This window comes from Myotis brandtii, unplaced genomic scaffold, assembly GCF_000412655.1.
Source record: "Myotis brandtii unplaced genomic scaffold, ASM41265v1 scaffold352, whole genome shotgun sequence".
In the NCBI taxonomy this organism is placed as follows: domain Eukaryota; kingdom Metazoa; phylum Chordata; class Mammalia; order Chiroptera; family Vespertilionidae; genus Myotis; species Myotis brandtii.
In genome coordinates, this window is record NW_005363542.1 from 1,639,626 (window position 1) to 1,655,247 (window position 15,622).

The 15,622-nt window shown below is 41.1% G+C and overlaps 1 protein-coding gene across 2 annotated transcripts in view; it reads left to right on the forward strand.

The window, feature by feature from the left end:
* Window positions 1-15,622, forward strand: part of SRGAP1 (SLIT-ROBO Rho GTPase activating protein 1) — a 256,690-nt gene that overhangs the window by 103,180 nt on the left and 137,888 nt on the right. For both annotated transcript variants that reach the window (XM_005871684.2, XM_005871685.2), the window contains exon 2: window positions 14,396-14,591. In XM_005871684.2, coding sequence (XP_005871746.1) covers window positions 14,396-14,591 — 196 coding nt within the window. The remainder of the gene's footprint in view (window positions 1-14,395; window positions 14,592-15,622) is intronic.

Here is a 15,622-nt window from a genome sequence, read left to right on the forward strand (position 1 = left end):
GGAAGCAACCAGTCGATGTGTCTCTCTCTCTCCCTCTCCCTGTCTCTCTCTCTCTCTCTCTTCCTCTTTCCCTTTCCCTTCTTCCCTTCCTCCCTCCCCACTGCCTTCTACTCTCCTTAAAATCATCAATGGAAAAAAAAACCAAAAAAAACTTCACCCCTTGGGTTAGAATTAATAAAATAAAAAATAAAAAGTTCGTGTTCCGGTTGTGGATGCATAATTAGGGGAGGGGGAAAGCTAAGATGTAGTTCTCTACCATGTACTAGAGCTGTTTGTGCATCTGATCATGTGTAAAAAAGAATCTCTTCCAGATAAGAGCAGCTAGGTATAGGAGTAGGCGTGGCAGAGGCAATAAAGCAGATAGTGTTTTTTAAATATGTTTTTATTGATTTTTAGAGAGGAAGGAAGAGGGAAAGAGAGAGAAATATTGATGAGAGAGAATCATTGCATGTCTCCTGCATGCCCCATACTGGGGATAGAGCCCAAAACCCCGGCATGTGCCCTGAAGGGGAATGGAACCATGACTTCCTGGTTCATTGGTTGACATTCAACCACTGAACCACACTGGCCAGGCAATAAAGCTGATTTTGTATTTAGGTCCCATAAAGAGTTCATAATGTCCTGGCTGGCGTGGCTCAGTGGTTGAGCATCGACTTATGAACTAGGAGGTCACGGTTCCATTCCCAGTCAGGGCACATGCCCAGGTTGCAGGTTTGATCCCTAGTGTGGGGCATGCAGGAGGTAGCCAATCAATGAGTCTTTGTCATCATTGATGTCCTATCTTTCTCTCCCTCTCCTTTCCTCTCTGAAATCAATGAAAAAATATATTTTTTAAAAAAGAGTTTATAATGAAGTATAAGATTAGAAAATGCTAGCATTTTCACCTGATTCTTTTTTAACCGCTTTGTTGTAAAGATTAAAAGATATACTATCTTTTAAGAAGTGTAGCTTTTCAAAGTAAATTGCAAGGTGAATGGACCAAAATAAATAAGAATGGTACAAGGCAGGTGTTTTAAATGGTTTGTAATTTTAAGCCACTTTAAAAGTTACTTCTAATTATAGTAAAATAAAAGGTGGTCTGATGACATTGTGGTACTTCCATCTCATATCCTCAGTATTCTATTAAATATAGCTGACTCTGCCTTCTCTTATCTAAATTAGCATAAAAGTTTTTTTTAAATCTATTGTCAAAATTTGGCAGGAAATGTCATTTCCTGATAATGTCATCAGTTAAAACATAGGTCTACAGCTATCTTTTCTGTGGATAATATGCTTTTGTTTTTAACTTATTAAATAAACTAGAGGTCTGGTGCACAAATTCGTGCACCAGTGAGGTCCCTTGGCCTGGCCTGTGGGATCGGGCCAAAACCGGCTCTCCGACATCTCCTGAGGGGTCCCGGATTGTGAGAAAGCACAGGCCAGGCTGAGGGACCCCACCGGTGCACGATCAGGGCCGGGGGGGTTTGTGGGAGGTTGGCCAGCCAGGGAGGGACCGCTAGAGGGCTCCAGGGCTTGTCCGGCTCATCTCGCTTGTCCCGATTGGCCAGACCCCAGCAGCAAGCTAACCTACCAATTGGAGCGTCTGCCCTCTGGTGGTCAGTGCACATCATAGCGAGCAGTTGAGCGGCCTTAGCATATCATTAGCATATTATGCTTTGATTGGTTGAATGGACGACTGGACTCGTAGTATATTAGGCTTTTATTATATAGGATTGAAACATTCCTTATAATAATCAAATAGAGAGCTGAATAAAGATAGTATCCTTATCTTATAGAATGTTTAATTTTAAATTTTCTAATAATTGGCCCAGCCCCTGCTTAATTTATCACCCTGCAGAAAGTAAAAAACTGACATCCATGTAATGCCCTGAACTCTCCAGATAATCATACCCCTAGGCCTTTGCACAAACTACCCTTTTTGCCCAACTTGGCATATTCCTACTTAGCTGCTCCCTCCAGTGTCCCCTCAGAGTCTTCTCTGATTTACCTGGGCAGAATTTGTTGTTCTTTCTTATGTGTTATTCTCACAGCACTTGCTTCATGCTTCAATTATAGGACCTATGCATTCCGTTGTAAGTGATGATCATTTAAAAAAATAACAGTTACTTGTCTTCATGCCTGTAGACCAGGAGGCTCTGAGGGCAAAAAGACAATGTGATTATATTTGTCTGTCCAGAGCCCAACACCTGGAAGATGCTCAGTAAATGTTTGTCAGGTGAGTAGTGTAAGCATTTTGGTCCTCATTGTTCACTTGCTGAGTGGACATTATTGAATGAACATTGTGAAATTCAATTTTTTTTAGATAATGTGGGTAAAAGTTGGATGCAGGACTAGAAATACACTTTAATTATAGAGTTTGGCCCCGACCCGAGCATAAAATAGAAGAATACATAGGATATTATTATTAATACATGGATTGTGTATCAAATTAAACATTTTTCTTTTGTACTTTGAAAAGATAAAATAACAAAGAAGAGAATTAATATTTCTGACGTTTAAACAAAGCTGGTTGATGTTCAGTATTGGCTTAGGCCTGAAAAAAATCTTAAAATATATATAAATATATATATATTACATATATATATAAATTGATTACATATAAATTGATTAAATACATAACTTGATTATATGTATATATTGTATACATGATTGATTTTTTAAATTGCCATCTGGTCAAGGATTTGGTGGGCTAAAGCCTAGAAGGTATGTATTCTGGGATCTAGACTGTGTTGTGATTCTCCGTTGTGCGGTGAAAGCTGAGGAAACGTGGCTAACTAGACTACTTTCTGGGATCCTACTGACCACTCCTGAGCCAGGGTTTTAGTTCACTTGGAGCCAGAGGTTATTGGAGCTCTCATTTATTGAACTGTATGAAGTTAAATAAGATATGAAGTTGCCAAAGTGTATAATAGAAGTCTAAAGAAAGTGAAGTGAAATAATTGGTGTTTCCTTTGTTGTTTTCCTGGATGAAGGTCTTATGGTAGAAGTAGACATATAAAATATGCCTTTGATTGAGAGATGTTTAAAACATGATATTCAGTGCCCATAACTGGAGTTTTTTCTCCACTGTTGATCAAATAGGACATTGTGTATCGGAGAAACCTTGTAGGGCTGGATGGCCAAGGACCACATGGAGCAAAGGATGAAGAGGTAGTGATGGGAGAGGGGAAAGGAAAAGCATTTTATGGAATAGCAAATTTGGGTCCTAAGTCCATATATGCATAACTAAGCATTTTGATAACTCAGTATCTTTACTGAAGCAAACATTTATCAGAGATAGGTATTGAATATCATGTGCTATGTGAAAATTTAGAGACATGATCTTTGCTTTTGAGGCACTAATTTGTAACCTGTATAGTTCCAAGTGTTACAGTAGTTATAACATAATAGCAATAGTACAATAATGATTTTAAAACAAAAGCAGTTGACCTAATTATAGTTTCTCTTAAAGCCATAGCATCATGACATTCAGGAAATACTAAGGAATTGACATTAGCACTTAGATAGTTAAAAAAAATATATTTTTTTGAATCTTTTTTTGGGGGTGGTGGTGATTCTTTTGGCCTTTTTTTTTTTTTTTTACGTTAAATGGTAGAAATACCATCATTGCTTTTCTAGATGATGCTAGACACTTAAACTTTTATTTGATACATTAGTAGTTACACAATATATAGCATTCTAACAAATTACTAGAAGGCTGGGCCTGGATCACTTGGCTTGCTTTCCGTTGTTACTCTCTTTGTAATTGTTGAGCATTATAATTTTGTATCATGGACTTTAGAGTCAGGTACACCTAAATAGGAATTCAAGCTTTAGTACTTATTAATTGTATAGCTTTGGACAAAATAATCTCTCTGTGCTTCAGTTTTCTCTTCTATGTTATGGAGACACTGCAAAATAGGATTGCATTGCTGTAAGAATGAAATGAGCTAAGATATATCAAGTGCTTGTCCCAGCATCTGGAACCCAGTAGGAACTCTGTAAATATTCTCCTGTTATTTGCCAATGGTAAATTGCTTGTAAGGTTAAACTGTATTCCAGTACACACTTTCAAGTTGTAATTACTGCAATAAAGGAAACAGCCTTTATTTGAAAAAGCTTCAATTTGCAATTACTTCAGTACAAAAGATTTAAACTAGTTTAAAAGCTTTTCATTCTTAAAACCTATTCAGAGAAAAACATGCTAGATTTTGTATTTACTCCATGAGACTGCATGTCGAATTAGATCAGGACAGAAGGTCAATGTTTAGAGAATGCCTGGAACCGTTGTCAGTACCACAGCCATTCTAAAATGTAAATCTTTGTACTCTGTACAGATCAATGATTTCCACACACTGTCCTTTTCCTTTAGTAAAAATCAATCTACTAATATGGTCTTAAATGTCCTTGCTTAATTACGGGGAAGTTAATGACATCCTGCCTCCTGTGCATTCCAAATAAAAGCAGTCTAGTGAATCTTTCAGATCTGTACTTTCTTAAACTGGCCTTTCCTGCGGCGTAGATACACTGCAATCATTGATCACCTTAATTTATTGTCTTTTATCCTGGCTAGCTTTCTTCTGGAAAAAAAAAAAAAAAGTGCACATTTGTTTTCCATACTTTACCCGAAATTGTTATCTAGGCCAAAATATAATATTTGGCTTTTAAAAGCTATGAAAACTGATGCTTTTGTAGTAAGCTTTTATTCTAAAATAATACTAAGGTTAACGTCATTTCAAATGAAGATGTTATAATGAAAACTTAGATAGAAAAATGGATACAGCCTCTCTTTAAATGTCAGAAATGTGGAAGTGACTTTACTTTCATTTCTGAAACAATGAGGATTAACGGTGCTGAGAGCACAGTTTCTTAATTTATTTAATTTTTTTAAAGACCTTCTTTTCTCTTTTTTAAAATATATTTTATTGATTTTTTTACAGAGAAGGGAGAGGGATAGAGAGTTAGAAACATTGATGAGAGAGAAACATCGATCAGCTGCATCCTGCACACCCCCTACTGGGGATGCGCCCGAAACCAAGGCACATGCCCTTGACCGGAATCGAACCTGGGACCCTTCAGTCCGCAGGCTGATGCTCTACCCACTGAGCCAAACCGGTTAGGGCTCTTAATTTATTTTAACGATGCTCCCCACTAATAGGTTAATCGTCCCTGGAGTTCTAGGATGAGGCCATGATTTTGAGCTTAGAATGGAAACAACCTGGTTTCATACATGTCTGTGCTATTTAGTTTGCTTAAGTTATTGGTGATTTCATAGTTCAATAGCAGAGAAAGACTTTCAGGGTTTATGTTTTCCACGAGGCACTACCTGAAAGGTTACACCATGTCTAGCCATCCTAAACTCCCTTCCTCAGGACCTGACTCTTTGGGGCCAGGGTATCAAAAATATCAATTTTAGTTTATTTAAGGAACTACGTTTTCATTCCCCAAATTGGCACAGCCTTCCAAATCCCACGTATCTTTTAGAGGCAGTGCAGGGCCAACCCCTCTAAAGCTATTACTGATGACGACCCCAGTTGGCCTGTGATCTTTCCTTTTCTGAAAGTTCTTTGGCTTGTGTCGTTAGTACCGTGACATCTAGAACTGTTTTCTGTTTTATGGTAATTGACCAATACGGCGCTTTGCCTGGTGGGGAGGTCTTTTCGCATCTCATCTCATTGCCTTTGGAAGGCAACGTGGCAACTGTGATTAGTGACCATTTTGCACTTTAGAAGCATGAGTTCCACAGAGCTATTTGCTCCTCCAAGGTCACACTTCTACTGAAACTGGTGTCCTGGTTCTCTGTGTTCTGTCCCGTGCTTGCTTTGTGCATAAGTCTTGTCTTCTGATCAAGCCTGCTAACTCTTCAAAGACCTTTTCTGATGGGGACTCCACTTTTCAGATTCTACTTAGGAGGAACTGAGATGCCAGTTCACCCATATCCTGCAAGGGCTTTATGCTATAGATGAGTCTTTCTTCCTTCCTCCCTCCCTCCTTCCCTCCCTTCCTTCCTTCCATATGTCCCTTTATTGTATTTATTGGGGTGATATTAGTTAATAGAATTATATATGTTTCAGGGGTACAATTCTATAATTCATCATCTGTATATTGTGTGTTGATCACCCAAAGTCAAGTCTCCTTCGATCACCATTTATCCTGCCTTTATCCTTACCTCTCTCACCCCGCTTTCCATCTGGAATCACCACACTGTTGTCCATGAGGGGTGTGTGTGTGTGTGTGTGTGTGTGTGTGTGTGTGTGAGTTTGTTGGGATTTTTTGCTTAATCCCTTCACCTTTTCCACCCAGTCCCCCTACCCCCTCCTCTTTGACAGCTGTCAGCCTGTTCTCTGTATCTATGAATCTACTAGTGGCCCGGTGCATGAAATTCATGCACGGGGGGTGGCAGGGGGGTTTCCTCAGCCCAGCCTGCACCCTCTCCAATCGTGGACCCCTTGGGGGATGTCTGACTGTTGGTCGGCAGTCGGACATCCCTCTTGCAATCTGGGACCACTGGCTCCTAACCGCTCACCTGCCTGCCTGCCTAATCACCCCTAACTGCCTCTGCCTTATTGCCCCTAACCCCTATGCCTGCCTGCCTGATCACCCCTAACCTCTCTGCCTGCCTGATCGCCCCTAACTGCCCTCCCCTACCTGCCTGATCTCGCCCCCAACTGCCCTCCCCTGATAGCCTGATCTCGCCCCCAACGGCCCTCCCCTGCCGGCCTGATCTCATCCCTAACTGCTCTCCCCTGCCGGTCTGATCGCCCCTAACTGCCTCTGCCTCGGCCCCCACCACTATGGCTTTGTCCAGAAGGAAGTCAGACGTCCGGAAGATGGCCGGTCGACCTGGTCTGATTTGCATATTACCCTTTTATTAGTATAGATAGATTATATAGGATAGGATTGCTTAAATGGGGGAAAAGCCTTTTTCAGCAGGAGGAGATGCTCTCAGCAAACAAAAGTACATAATCTCTATATGTGGACTGATAGCCAGCTATATGCACTATACTGCCAAACTGGTCATTAAAAAACTGAACCGCTTTCTTACACCTTACACCAAACACCTGTTGCCCTTAAAACCCCTCCTCAGCCCCCTCCTTAGGTTCTGCCTTCACAGTTAACCCAGATTTGGTTCTGATTCGTCAGTTTCTATGCCAGTCAGCATCAAAAGCTCCGCCTCCTAGGCAGCCATTGGCTCCTTGCAGTTCACCCAGATTTGGTTCTGATTGGTCGGTTTCTATGCCAGTCATTGTCTCTGGGCCTATCTCTGGGCCTGATCAGAGAGGCGGGGCTGATCAGCAGCTGCCCCGGGCTGCTGGCGAGGCCCGGAGAGAGAAGCAGGATCTGATCAGCTCCCTGCTTCTCTCTCCGGGCCTCGCCAGCAGCCCAGGGCGGCTGCTGATCAGCCCCGGCTCTCTCTCTGAGAGGTCAGCAGTTCAGCCTGCTCGCCAGTCCCCGCCCACCGGAGTCTGCTGCGCGTGCAGCCTGGCGTTCCGTCAAGCCTTTGGTCGTTTTGGACGTTATGGACCTTGGCTCTTTATATATATATATATGTTTCTGTTTTGTTTGTTAGTTTATGTTGTTCATTCACATTTCCAATTTTAGATTTTTAAATAGTCATTGAAAAAATTAAAAAGAAACTTGAACAGGTGAAATGAATTTCAATAATATCTTATGTAATCCAATATGTCTAGAATTTTTTTTTTTTACAAATATTTTCTTTTTTTTAAATATTTTATTGATTTTTTACAGAGAGGAAGGGAGAGAGATAGAGAGTTAGAAACATCGATGAGAGAGAAACATCGATCAGCTGCCTCCTGCACATCTCCTACTGGGGAAGTGCCCGCAACCCAGGTACATGCCCTTGACCGGAATCGAACCTGGGTGCACATCTCCTACTGGGGATGTGCCCGCAACCCAGGTACATGACCGGAATCGAACCCTGGGACCCTCAGTCCGCAGGCCGATGCTCTATCCACTGAGCCAAACCGGTTTCGGCAAAATTTTTTAATTCCAGTATTAATTGACCATAGTACTCCCCCCACACCCTCCCCTACCCCATACCTCTCATTGCTCCTTGACTTTCATACCTTAACAAGAGGCCCGATGCATGAAATTCGTACAAGAGTAGGCCTTCCTTCCCCCAGCGGCTTCCCTCTGGCACCTAGTACCTGGGCTTCCCTCTGGCTGCTGGCAGGCACCCAGGACCTCGGCTTCCCTCGCAGCCCCGACTTCATCTGGAAGGTCGTCTGGAAGGACATCCTGTCTAATTAGCATATGACACTTTTATTATTATAGATACCCTGCACGTCACTAGCTCTCACTGTTTCCATTGCCTGTCCCTTCACTGAAGATGAGGCTCCTGACGTTCAGTCTGTTATTTACAGCTACTAGTAAGCAGTCTGGCACAAGGAAATACCCAATAAATATTTTTCATATGAAGCCTACTGATACCAGCAGTAATACCATCTCCATCTGTTTCCCAGTGGTTTGCAGATTGCAGCATGCTTTTCACGTGTATCTCTCAGCAGTCCTTGTGTGTTTACAAGATGAAACAAGGAGAGGTTAAGTGACTTTCCACATCCCATGACTTGTAATAGGTGCCATTGTAACTCCAACCTGGGTCTGTTGGGTTCAGACTTGTAGAGAAATGAAGACTCGGCCTTTGCTTATTCAGTCCATTCACTAAAAAAAGTCAGAGCTCACTTTTATGGAGAACATTTCATAAAACTCTGCACCTCGTGTTTAGCTAATCGGTGGCTGTAAGGTTGTATAAGTTTTCACAGGAGCAAAGAGCATGTGAACAATTGATAGAACCAGTTAGAGTCTCACTGGGTTCCTCTTCTCCTCTTAAAGACATTCCAGTGGTTCTCATCTGTCTGTTGGGAAAAATTCCTTATACCCTGTGGATAAAGGTACTGATGCATCCAAACAGAATGTAGACTTTTTTTTATATCATAAAGAACATCTGACCAAACAAGACTATGAGATAATAGAGATGGTTTGTGATGCTTTAAAAATGTTGTTTTTATTTGATAGATAATCATGAGTATCACACCCAATCTATCAATTTTATGTCCCAGTCCTGGGCATTCAGTAATGTTTAGAGAAACAGTCCAGTCTGGACTCAGTCTTTCTCTCTCTCTCTCTCTCTCTTTCTCTCTCTCTCTCTCTTTTTATTGATTGCAGAGAGGGAGAGAGAGATAGAAACATCAATGATGAAAGAGAATCATTGATCGGCTGCCTATGCCCCCTACTGGGAATCTAGCCCGCAACCTGGGCACGTGCCCTTGACTGGAATCGAACGTGGGACCCTTCAGTCAGCAGGCCAAGGCTCTTTCCAAACTGGCTAGGCTGGACTCAGTCTTTCCATAAAATATGCATCATTCTGTGGTCTCACAGGCGTTTATTTTAAGAGTTAGGACTACTCTTCACCAGAGCAATAGCAAGAAATGCCTTCATTTCTTCCTTTCCTAGGCACTTCCATTTTGTTTGGTAAGTATTAGTCAGTGGGTTTTATAGCTTAAAGGAACTACTTCAAAAAAAATTTTTTTTACAAAGTAATTGAGTAGTTTGAAAGCACACTTTTTGTGTATTATTCTTGTTGGATTATTGATGTTGATTCATTCTGTGGTGGTGTTCTGGTAGAACAGAAATGAAATACTGGTCATTAAAAAAACAGTAAATTTTAGCCTTGTTAAAAAGAACGTTATTATTATTATTTAGTAGATCCTGCCCTAGATTTAAATAATGACTGATTAGAGCCTCCTCAGTGATGCCATTTTTCTGCATAAAAGAGATTGCCCTGTTTTTTGCAGTTGGGAGTCATGGTGATAAGACCCTCCTAATGTTTTATTCGGTAAATCTTTTCTATGCAGCATTAGAAATTGTAATGAGTAATATATAAACGATGCTGGCCAATAAATAAATTTACTATTCTAGCTTATAGATAAATGCAGGATGAAATAAAAATAATCAAGTATCCTGGCCAGGTTGGAGTGTCATCCCCATATAACAAAAGGTTGTGGGTTCGATTCCCAGTCAGGGCACATACCTAGGTTGCGGGTTCAATCCCTGCTCAGATGTGTACAGGAGGCAACCGATTGATATTTTTCTCTCACATTGATATTTCTTTCTTTCTTTCTTTCTTTCTTTCTTTTCTTTCTTTCTCCCTTCCTCTCTCTCTAAAAATCAATAAAAACTTGTCCTTGGGTGAGGATTAAATAATAATAATGATGATGCAAGAGCCATTTTATGAAGACATCGTTTTAAAGTGCTTGCCTCATGCATTCTCTAATTTGATAAAAGACTAAAAAGTACTAGGCATGGAAATATGAGGAGTTATTTTGTGGTTACTATTATCATTCTAGAAGTATCTCAACAGCCGAAATTTCATGGAATTGTGATACTACAGTATTTCTTTATATTATTTTTGTATTGAGATATAATACATATCTTCCAACTCACCCATGTAATGTGTGCAGTTCCCTGGACTGTAGTATATTCAGTTTAGTAGCCACCACCACAGTCAATTTGAGAACATTTTCATCACCCCAAAAAGAAACTCTGCACCTTTAGCAATCACCTCCCATCTCCCCCAATTCCTTCAGCTCTAGTCAGCAGCTAATCTGCTTTCTGTTTCTATGGATTAGTCTATTCTGGACATTTCACATTAAGGGAATCACTGTGGTCTGCTGTGACTAGCTTCATTCACTGTGCTTATATTTTCAAAGTTAATTTGTGCTCTACCATGAATCAGTACTTCATTCCTTTTTACAGCCACACTTATTTTTATCTCTTCATTAGTTGATGGACAGTTAGTCTGTTTCCGCTTCTCAGCTAGTATGAATAATGTATGAAAATTTCACCTTTTAAGGAGCTGCCAGATTGTTTTACGAAGTGGCTTCACCGTTTTACATCCTCACCAGCAGTAAATGAATGCGGGTTCCAGTGTCTTGGCGTCCTCGCCAGCCCTTGTTACCTTCTGTCCTGTTGGTGATGGCCATCCTGGGGGAGGAGATACGCTACCTCGTTGTGCTTGTGACTTGCATATCCCATGATATGCCTTGAGCAGAACAGCTTCAGTTTTGTTGTATTCGCCTCCAGCAACGTTTCAGGCTTCATTTGCTCCAGGGCCCACTTGTTTGTCTTTCTGGCGGCCCACTGTATCCGTTAGAGCTCTCCTCCAACACCTTATTTCAAATGAATCAAATTTTCCCTTATTCTGGGCACATGTTGCCTATTAGATACATGATTTGCAAATATCTTCTCCACTCTGTGGGTTGTATTTCACTTTCTTGGTGGTTACAGCTGTATAAGTTGTAACTTATCTTCCAGGCCATCGTGTCTTCCAAGCTCGTCCACTGTCTGGGGCAGCTCCTCTTTCCGTAACTTCCTGGTGCATCCCTTTATCACGGCACTGAGCTCAGTGTGTTGATACTATCAGCTTGGGATTTGCCTTCCCCACTGAAGGAAGTTGCCATCTTGCACATTTTTGTAACTCCAGTGCCTAGGGCTCTGCCTAACACAAAATAGGAGTGCAACAAGGGCTTGGGCAACTAAACTAATTCAAAGCTTGAGTCTGAAAAACTGATGCAGGTCAGTATGAATCCACGAAAGCTAATAGGATAGGCCCTGAAAGAGTGTCCTTGAATCTATTGGAGGGAGGGAAACTGCAGTTCCTTCTACAGAAATAGGCTCACAGTGTTTCCAGAAATCACCCCTTACTGTGATGCTTTCTTCCGTTCTAGCCCTAATGATTCGGTGGTCCCTGGGCCGACAGTGGTGCTATGCTCTGTGGCCACCTGTGGTCCCATAGCAAGGATCGATAGATAGTGCACTATGGCTGCTTTGGTATGTGCTGAGCAGTGGACCAACATTTACATGACCATTAATTGATTTTACTCGTTTACTTTTAAATCTTTTAAAATCTTTAGTGCCGTAATTAGGAAGCTCAAATCTAGTGAGGCCATATGAATAAAGCTGCACCATATGTGCAAGGAGGTGACCTGCTGTATTGCGCTGCCTTGTGGCTCTGATGTGGTGTAAGGAATCCACAGTTTTTCTCTTCCTAACAAGACATTTTTATGGCAGTACTTTTATATTGATTATTTTTTCTTATGATCTTTTCTTCACTTGTCCTGAACTTTTCTCAATTAAAGATGTACTCAAATCAGTTCTCTTTCCAGTTTTGGGAGCGTATTTTATTTTCTCTCAACATGACTCTGGGTCCTGTCCCTCCACATTTTCGCTATTGCAGATGTTCCCAGGGTCCTATTTTCATCGGAAAAGTACGGATGCCATGAAGTAAAAAGTTACTCCTGCGAAATGAGGATGAGGTTTTACCTGCTTGCAGACATTCTTCCTTCCCAGAGCTCCCTAGTTCTTGATTTTGAACCCCGAAGGCAGCACGGAAGAGACTAAGAATTTAAGACTGAAGAAGGAAACCATGTAGTTTTTATGTACTTCTGCTGAGATCTGTACTCTCAGCCCCTGTTATTTCTTATTTGGCACTAAGGCAGCTTACACACACACACACACACACACACACACACACACACACACACACAATCAGTTGACAGCCTAAGCCAAAGGATTTATTTTCTCTTAGCACAGCAAGATGTGCTAAAATTACTAAATCTTGACAGACTTGCTGGGATTCCTGAATGAGAAATTCTCCTACCTTTGTTTTTTTTTTTTTCTTTATGAAACAAAAATAGTTCTGTGTCTGTGGGCGAAAGAGCTTGGCAGACATGATTATAATAATGTTGTATTGAAAAGCACTTACTTTGATTGACTAAAACCCAGATGCTGTTCGCGGTAGTTAAAAGCCTATAATAATGTCTTCACTCCTGTGTTCACCACACTTCCATGAGATGAATAATAGGATCCCCCAAGCTAGACGTGGAGAAGCTGAGAGAGGACACTTGAGAAATACTCCCCTATCTTCTGCCAAGGTTCCCACGAAACAGTTTTGCCTGGAACATAACCTGATTGGGGGTGGAGACCTTGTTTCATAGTTACTGTGTCTTCTTTGCCAGGATTTAGGCCCGGCACACTACAGCTGCTCCAAGCAGGTTGCATGGATGGGAGGCGGGCAGAAATGTTCTATTAATCTGACTGACAGACTGGGTTAGAGGTCCTGGGGGTGCCACTTACTAGCTGAAGTCCCTAGATGGTATAGTTAGCCTCCCTAAATGTCAGTTTCTTATTTGTAAAATGGGGATAGACGAGTACTGAACTTCAAGAAGGTGTAGAGTAGTATTTCATTAATATTAGTTATTAATAAATTGGGCAAATTTTCCAACTCCCTGTTCAGAACTTGACTGCCCTGCTGTTCATGAGCTTGATTAAACGTGGGCAAGTGTGTACATATATACCACCAGCTCAGTCATTCTCTATTGAAAAATAGTAGAAATCAAGGAGGTGTTATTTGGACACTGATTTTTATTAACTCCACTGAATTAGATTCAGCTCTCACTTTTAGGATTATGCGCTGGGAAAGATGAAATAAAGTTTTCCCAATATGAATATTCTTGTCTTTGGAGGCCAGCCCTGGATCTTAGAACAAAAACAAATCAGTCGTTATTAGTTACTGTATCTCATTTTCCAAAACACATGCTTCATTGTTGCAGTCATTTACAGATAGTTGTACATGACACACTTCTGCTTTTGTCTTCTTGCTAAATCACTAAAAGACCAACCTTCGTGTTCCTGATGTATTAAAATTGTCAAAAGATTCACCTTAGGATTCTGTGTCGAGAAGGCTGTTAGTGTGAACACTGTGTAACAGTGAAGAGCCCTTGACGAATGCAGTAATAAAGTGGAATCCGAGGATTGCCCCGTTATGAATGATTTGGATGTAGAAAGAAATTATTTTTAGGCACAGCATCCCTACAAACCCTGAAGCTATGTGTTTTACAAACTAGAAATTTATGCACTAAATAAAAATTACCAGATGTCAGTGTCGGTATGTGCCAACTGGCAAATGTGTGGTGGCTCAGCGTCTGGGAGAAATGATGCTCACTTCTTTGCCATTCAAACTCAGAAGGGGTAGTTGGGGTAAAATGTTGCTGAAAAAATTACAATGTGCTCAGCTACCCAAAGATGTCACATGTTACGAATTGTTATCTGAAAGGCTTTAATTTTTCCCCCTCATGACTCCATGCGTGTTTGTGGCATTGCAAATGTAACCCATGTTTCTGTTCTAACTTTATTACATTCTTTCCAGAGGCTTGCCTCATTCTCTTAAAGGGTCAGCAGATACCTTATTTAAGGAACCAACCTGGACACAGCAAATCTCATAGAGGTCCAGTTCAGCGCTAAATGCATAATGGGATTAATTACTTTTATCTTGCACATACCAGCATACCTCAGTAATATTCGTGACGTCATCAGATGGATTCTCTTCTCTCTTTAGAAATTCGAGCTCAACTGGTAGAACAACAAAAATGCCTGGAGCAGCAAACGGAGATGCGAGTTCAGCTTCTCCAGGACCTGCAAGATTTCTTCCGGAAAAAAGCCGAAATCGAGACGGAATATTCTCGGAACCTAGAGAAGTTAGCAGAAAGGTTCATGGCAAAAACAAGAAGCACTAAGGATCATCAGCAGTACAAGTAAGAGAGACTTGACTCAGATTCACCTTTCCAAGGTCATAGCCTGCCTTTTTACTACCCTGGTTGGTTTTAGGATTTTCCCTTTTTGTCTCATAAGCTATTGATTGGCACAACCCCATAGATTAAAGCAACCATCCGCATTTATGAGCATTAGTTTATAACAATTTAAATTAGTAGTATTCTCTTCACAGTTATCTTTTTCCAATAAATATATATTTTGGGGTAACTATATATTCAAGAAGAACATAAAGTTCATATTTTTTATAAACGTCTTGATTACAGGACACTAGGAGCTGATATCTACCACAGGTGGATATTTGGATGGGCAAGTTTTAATAGCTGATTGTTCAAGCAGAGACTTCAGCCTTTCTGCGGCGATTTTATATGAAAATAAGCAATAATGCCCAGCCAGTGTGGCTCAGTGGTGGAACATCGACCTATGAACCAGAAGGTCAGGGTTTGATTCCCAATCAGGGTGCATGCCCAGGTTGCGGGCTTGGTCCCCAGTGGGGAGCGTGCAGGAGGTAGTCATTCGGTGATTCTCTCTCATCATTGATGTTTTTATCTCTCTCTCCCTTCCTCTCTGAAATCAATAAGAATATATATTTTTATTTTAAAAAAGCAATAAGGGTTGCTTCAATTTAGTCCTCCCCCTCTCCCCCATCATGTTTATGGTCACTGCAATTGAGACCGACTTAAAACAAGGGTCTTGTAAATATGCTATGATGGAGTGTAATGAAACTTCGTCTTCATTGTGCTTCATCTGTTTAAAGAATACCTACCAGTTTTTCTGGTCATGGAATTTACTTCCTAATAAATCCTAGAGACAAAACGAGATCAGTATGCAGGTAGAGTATACAAGTGCTAGGACAGGGTAATCACAGGATGGCCTGGGCCCACCTGATGGCAGTCCATCCTGTAGTGAAGGTGGAAGGGAAGGTCAAGGAAAGGTCCCGGGAGAAGTCATACATAAGTGAGGACCTGAGGGGCTAGGTGGCATGTCAGAGACTGGAGCAGGCTGTTCCAGGCAA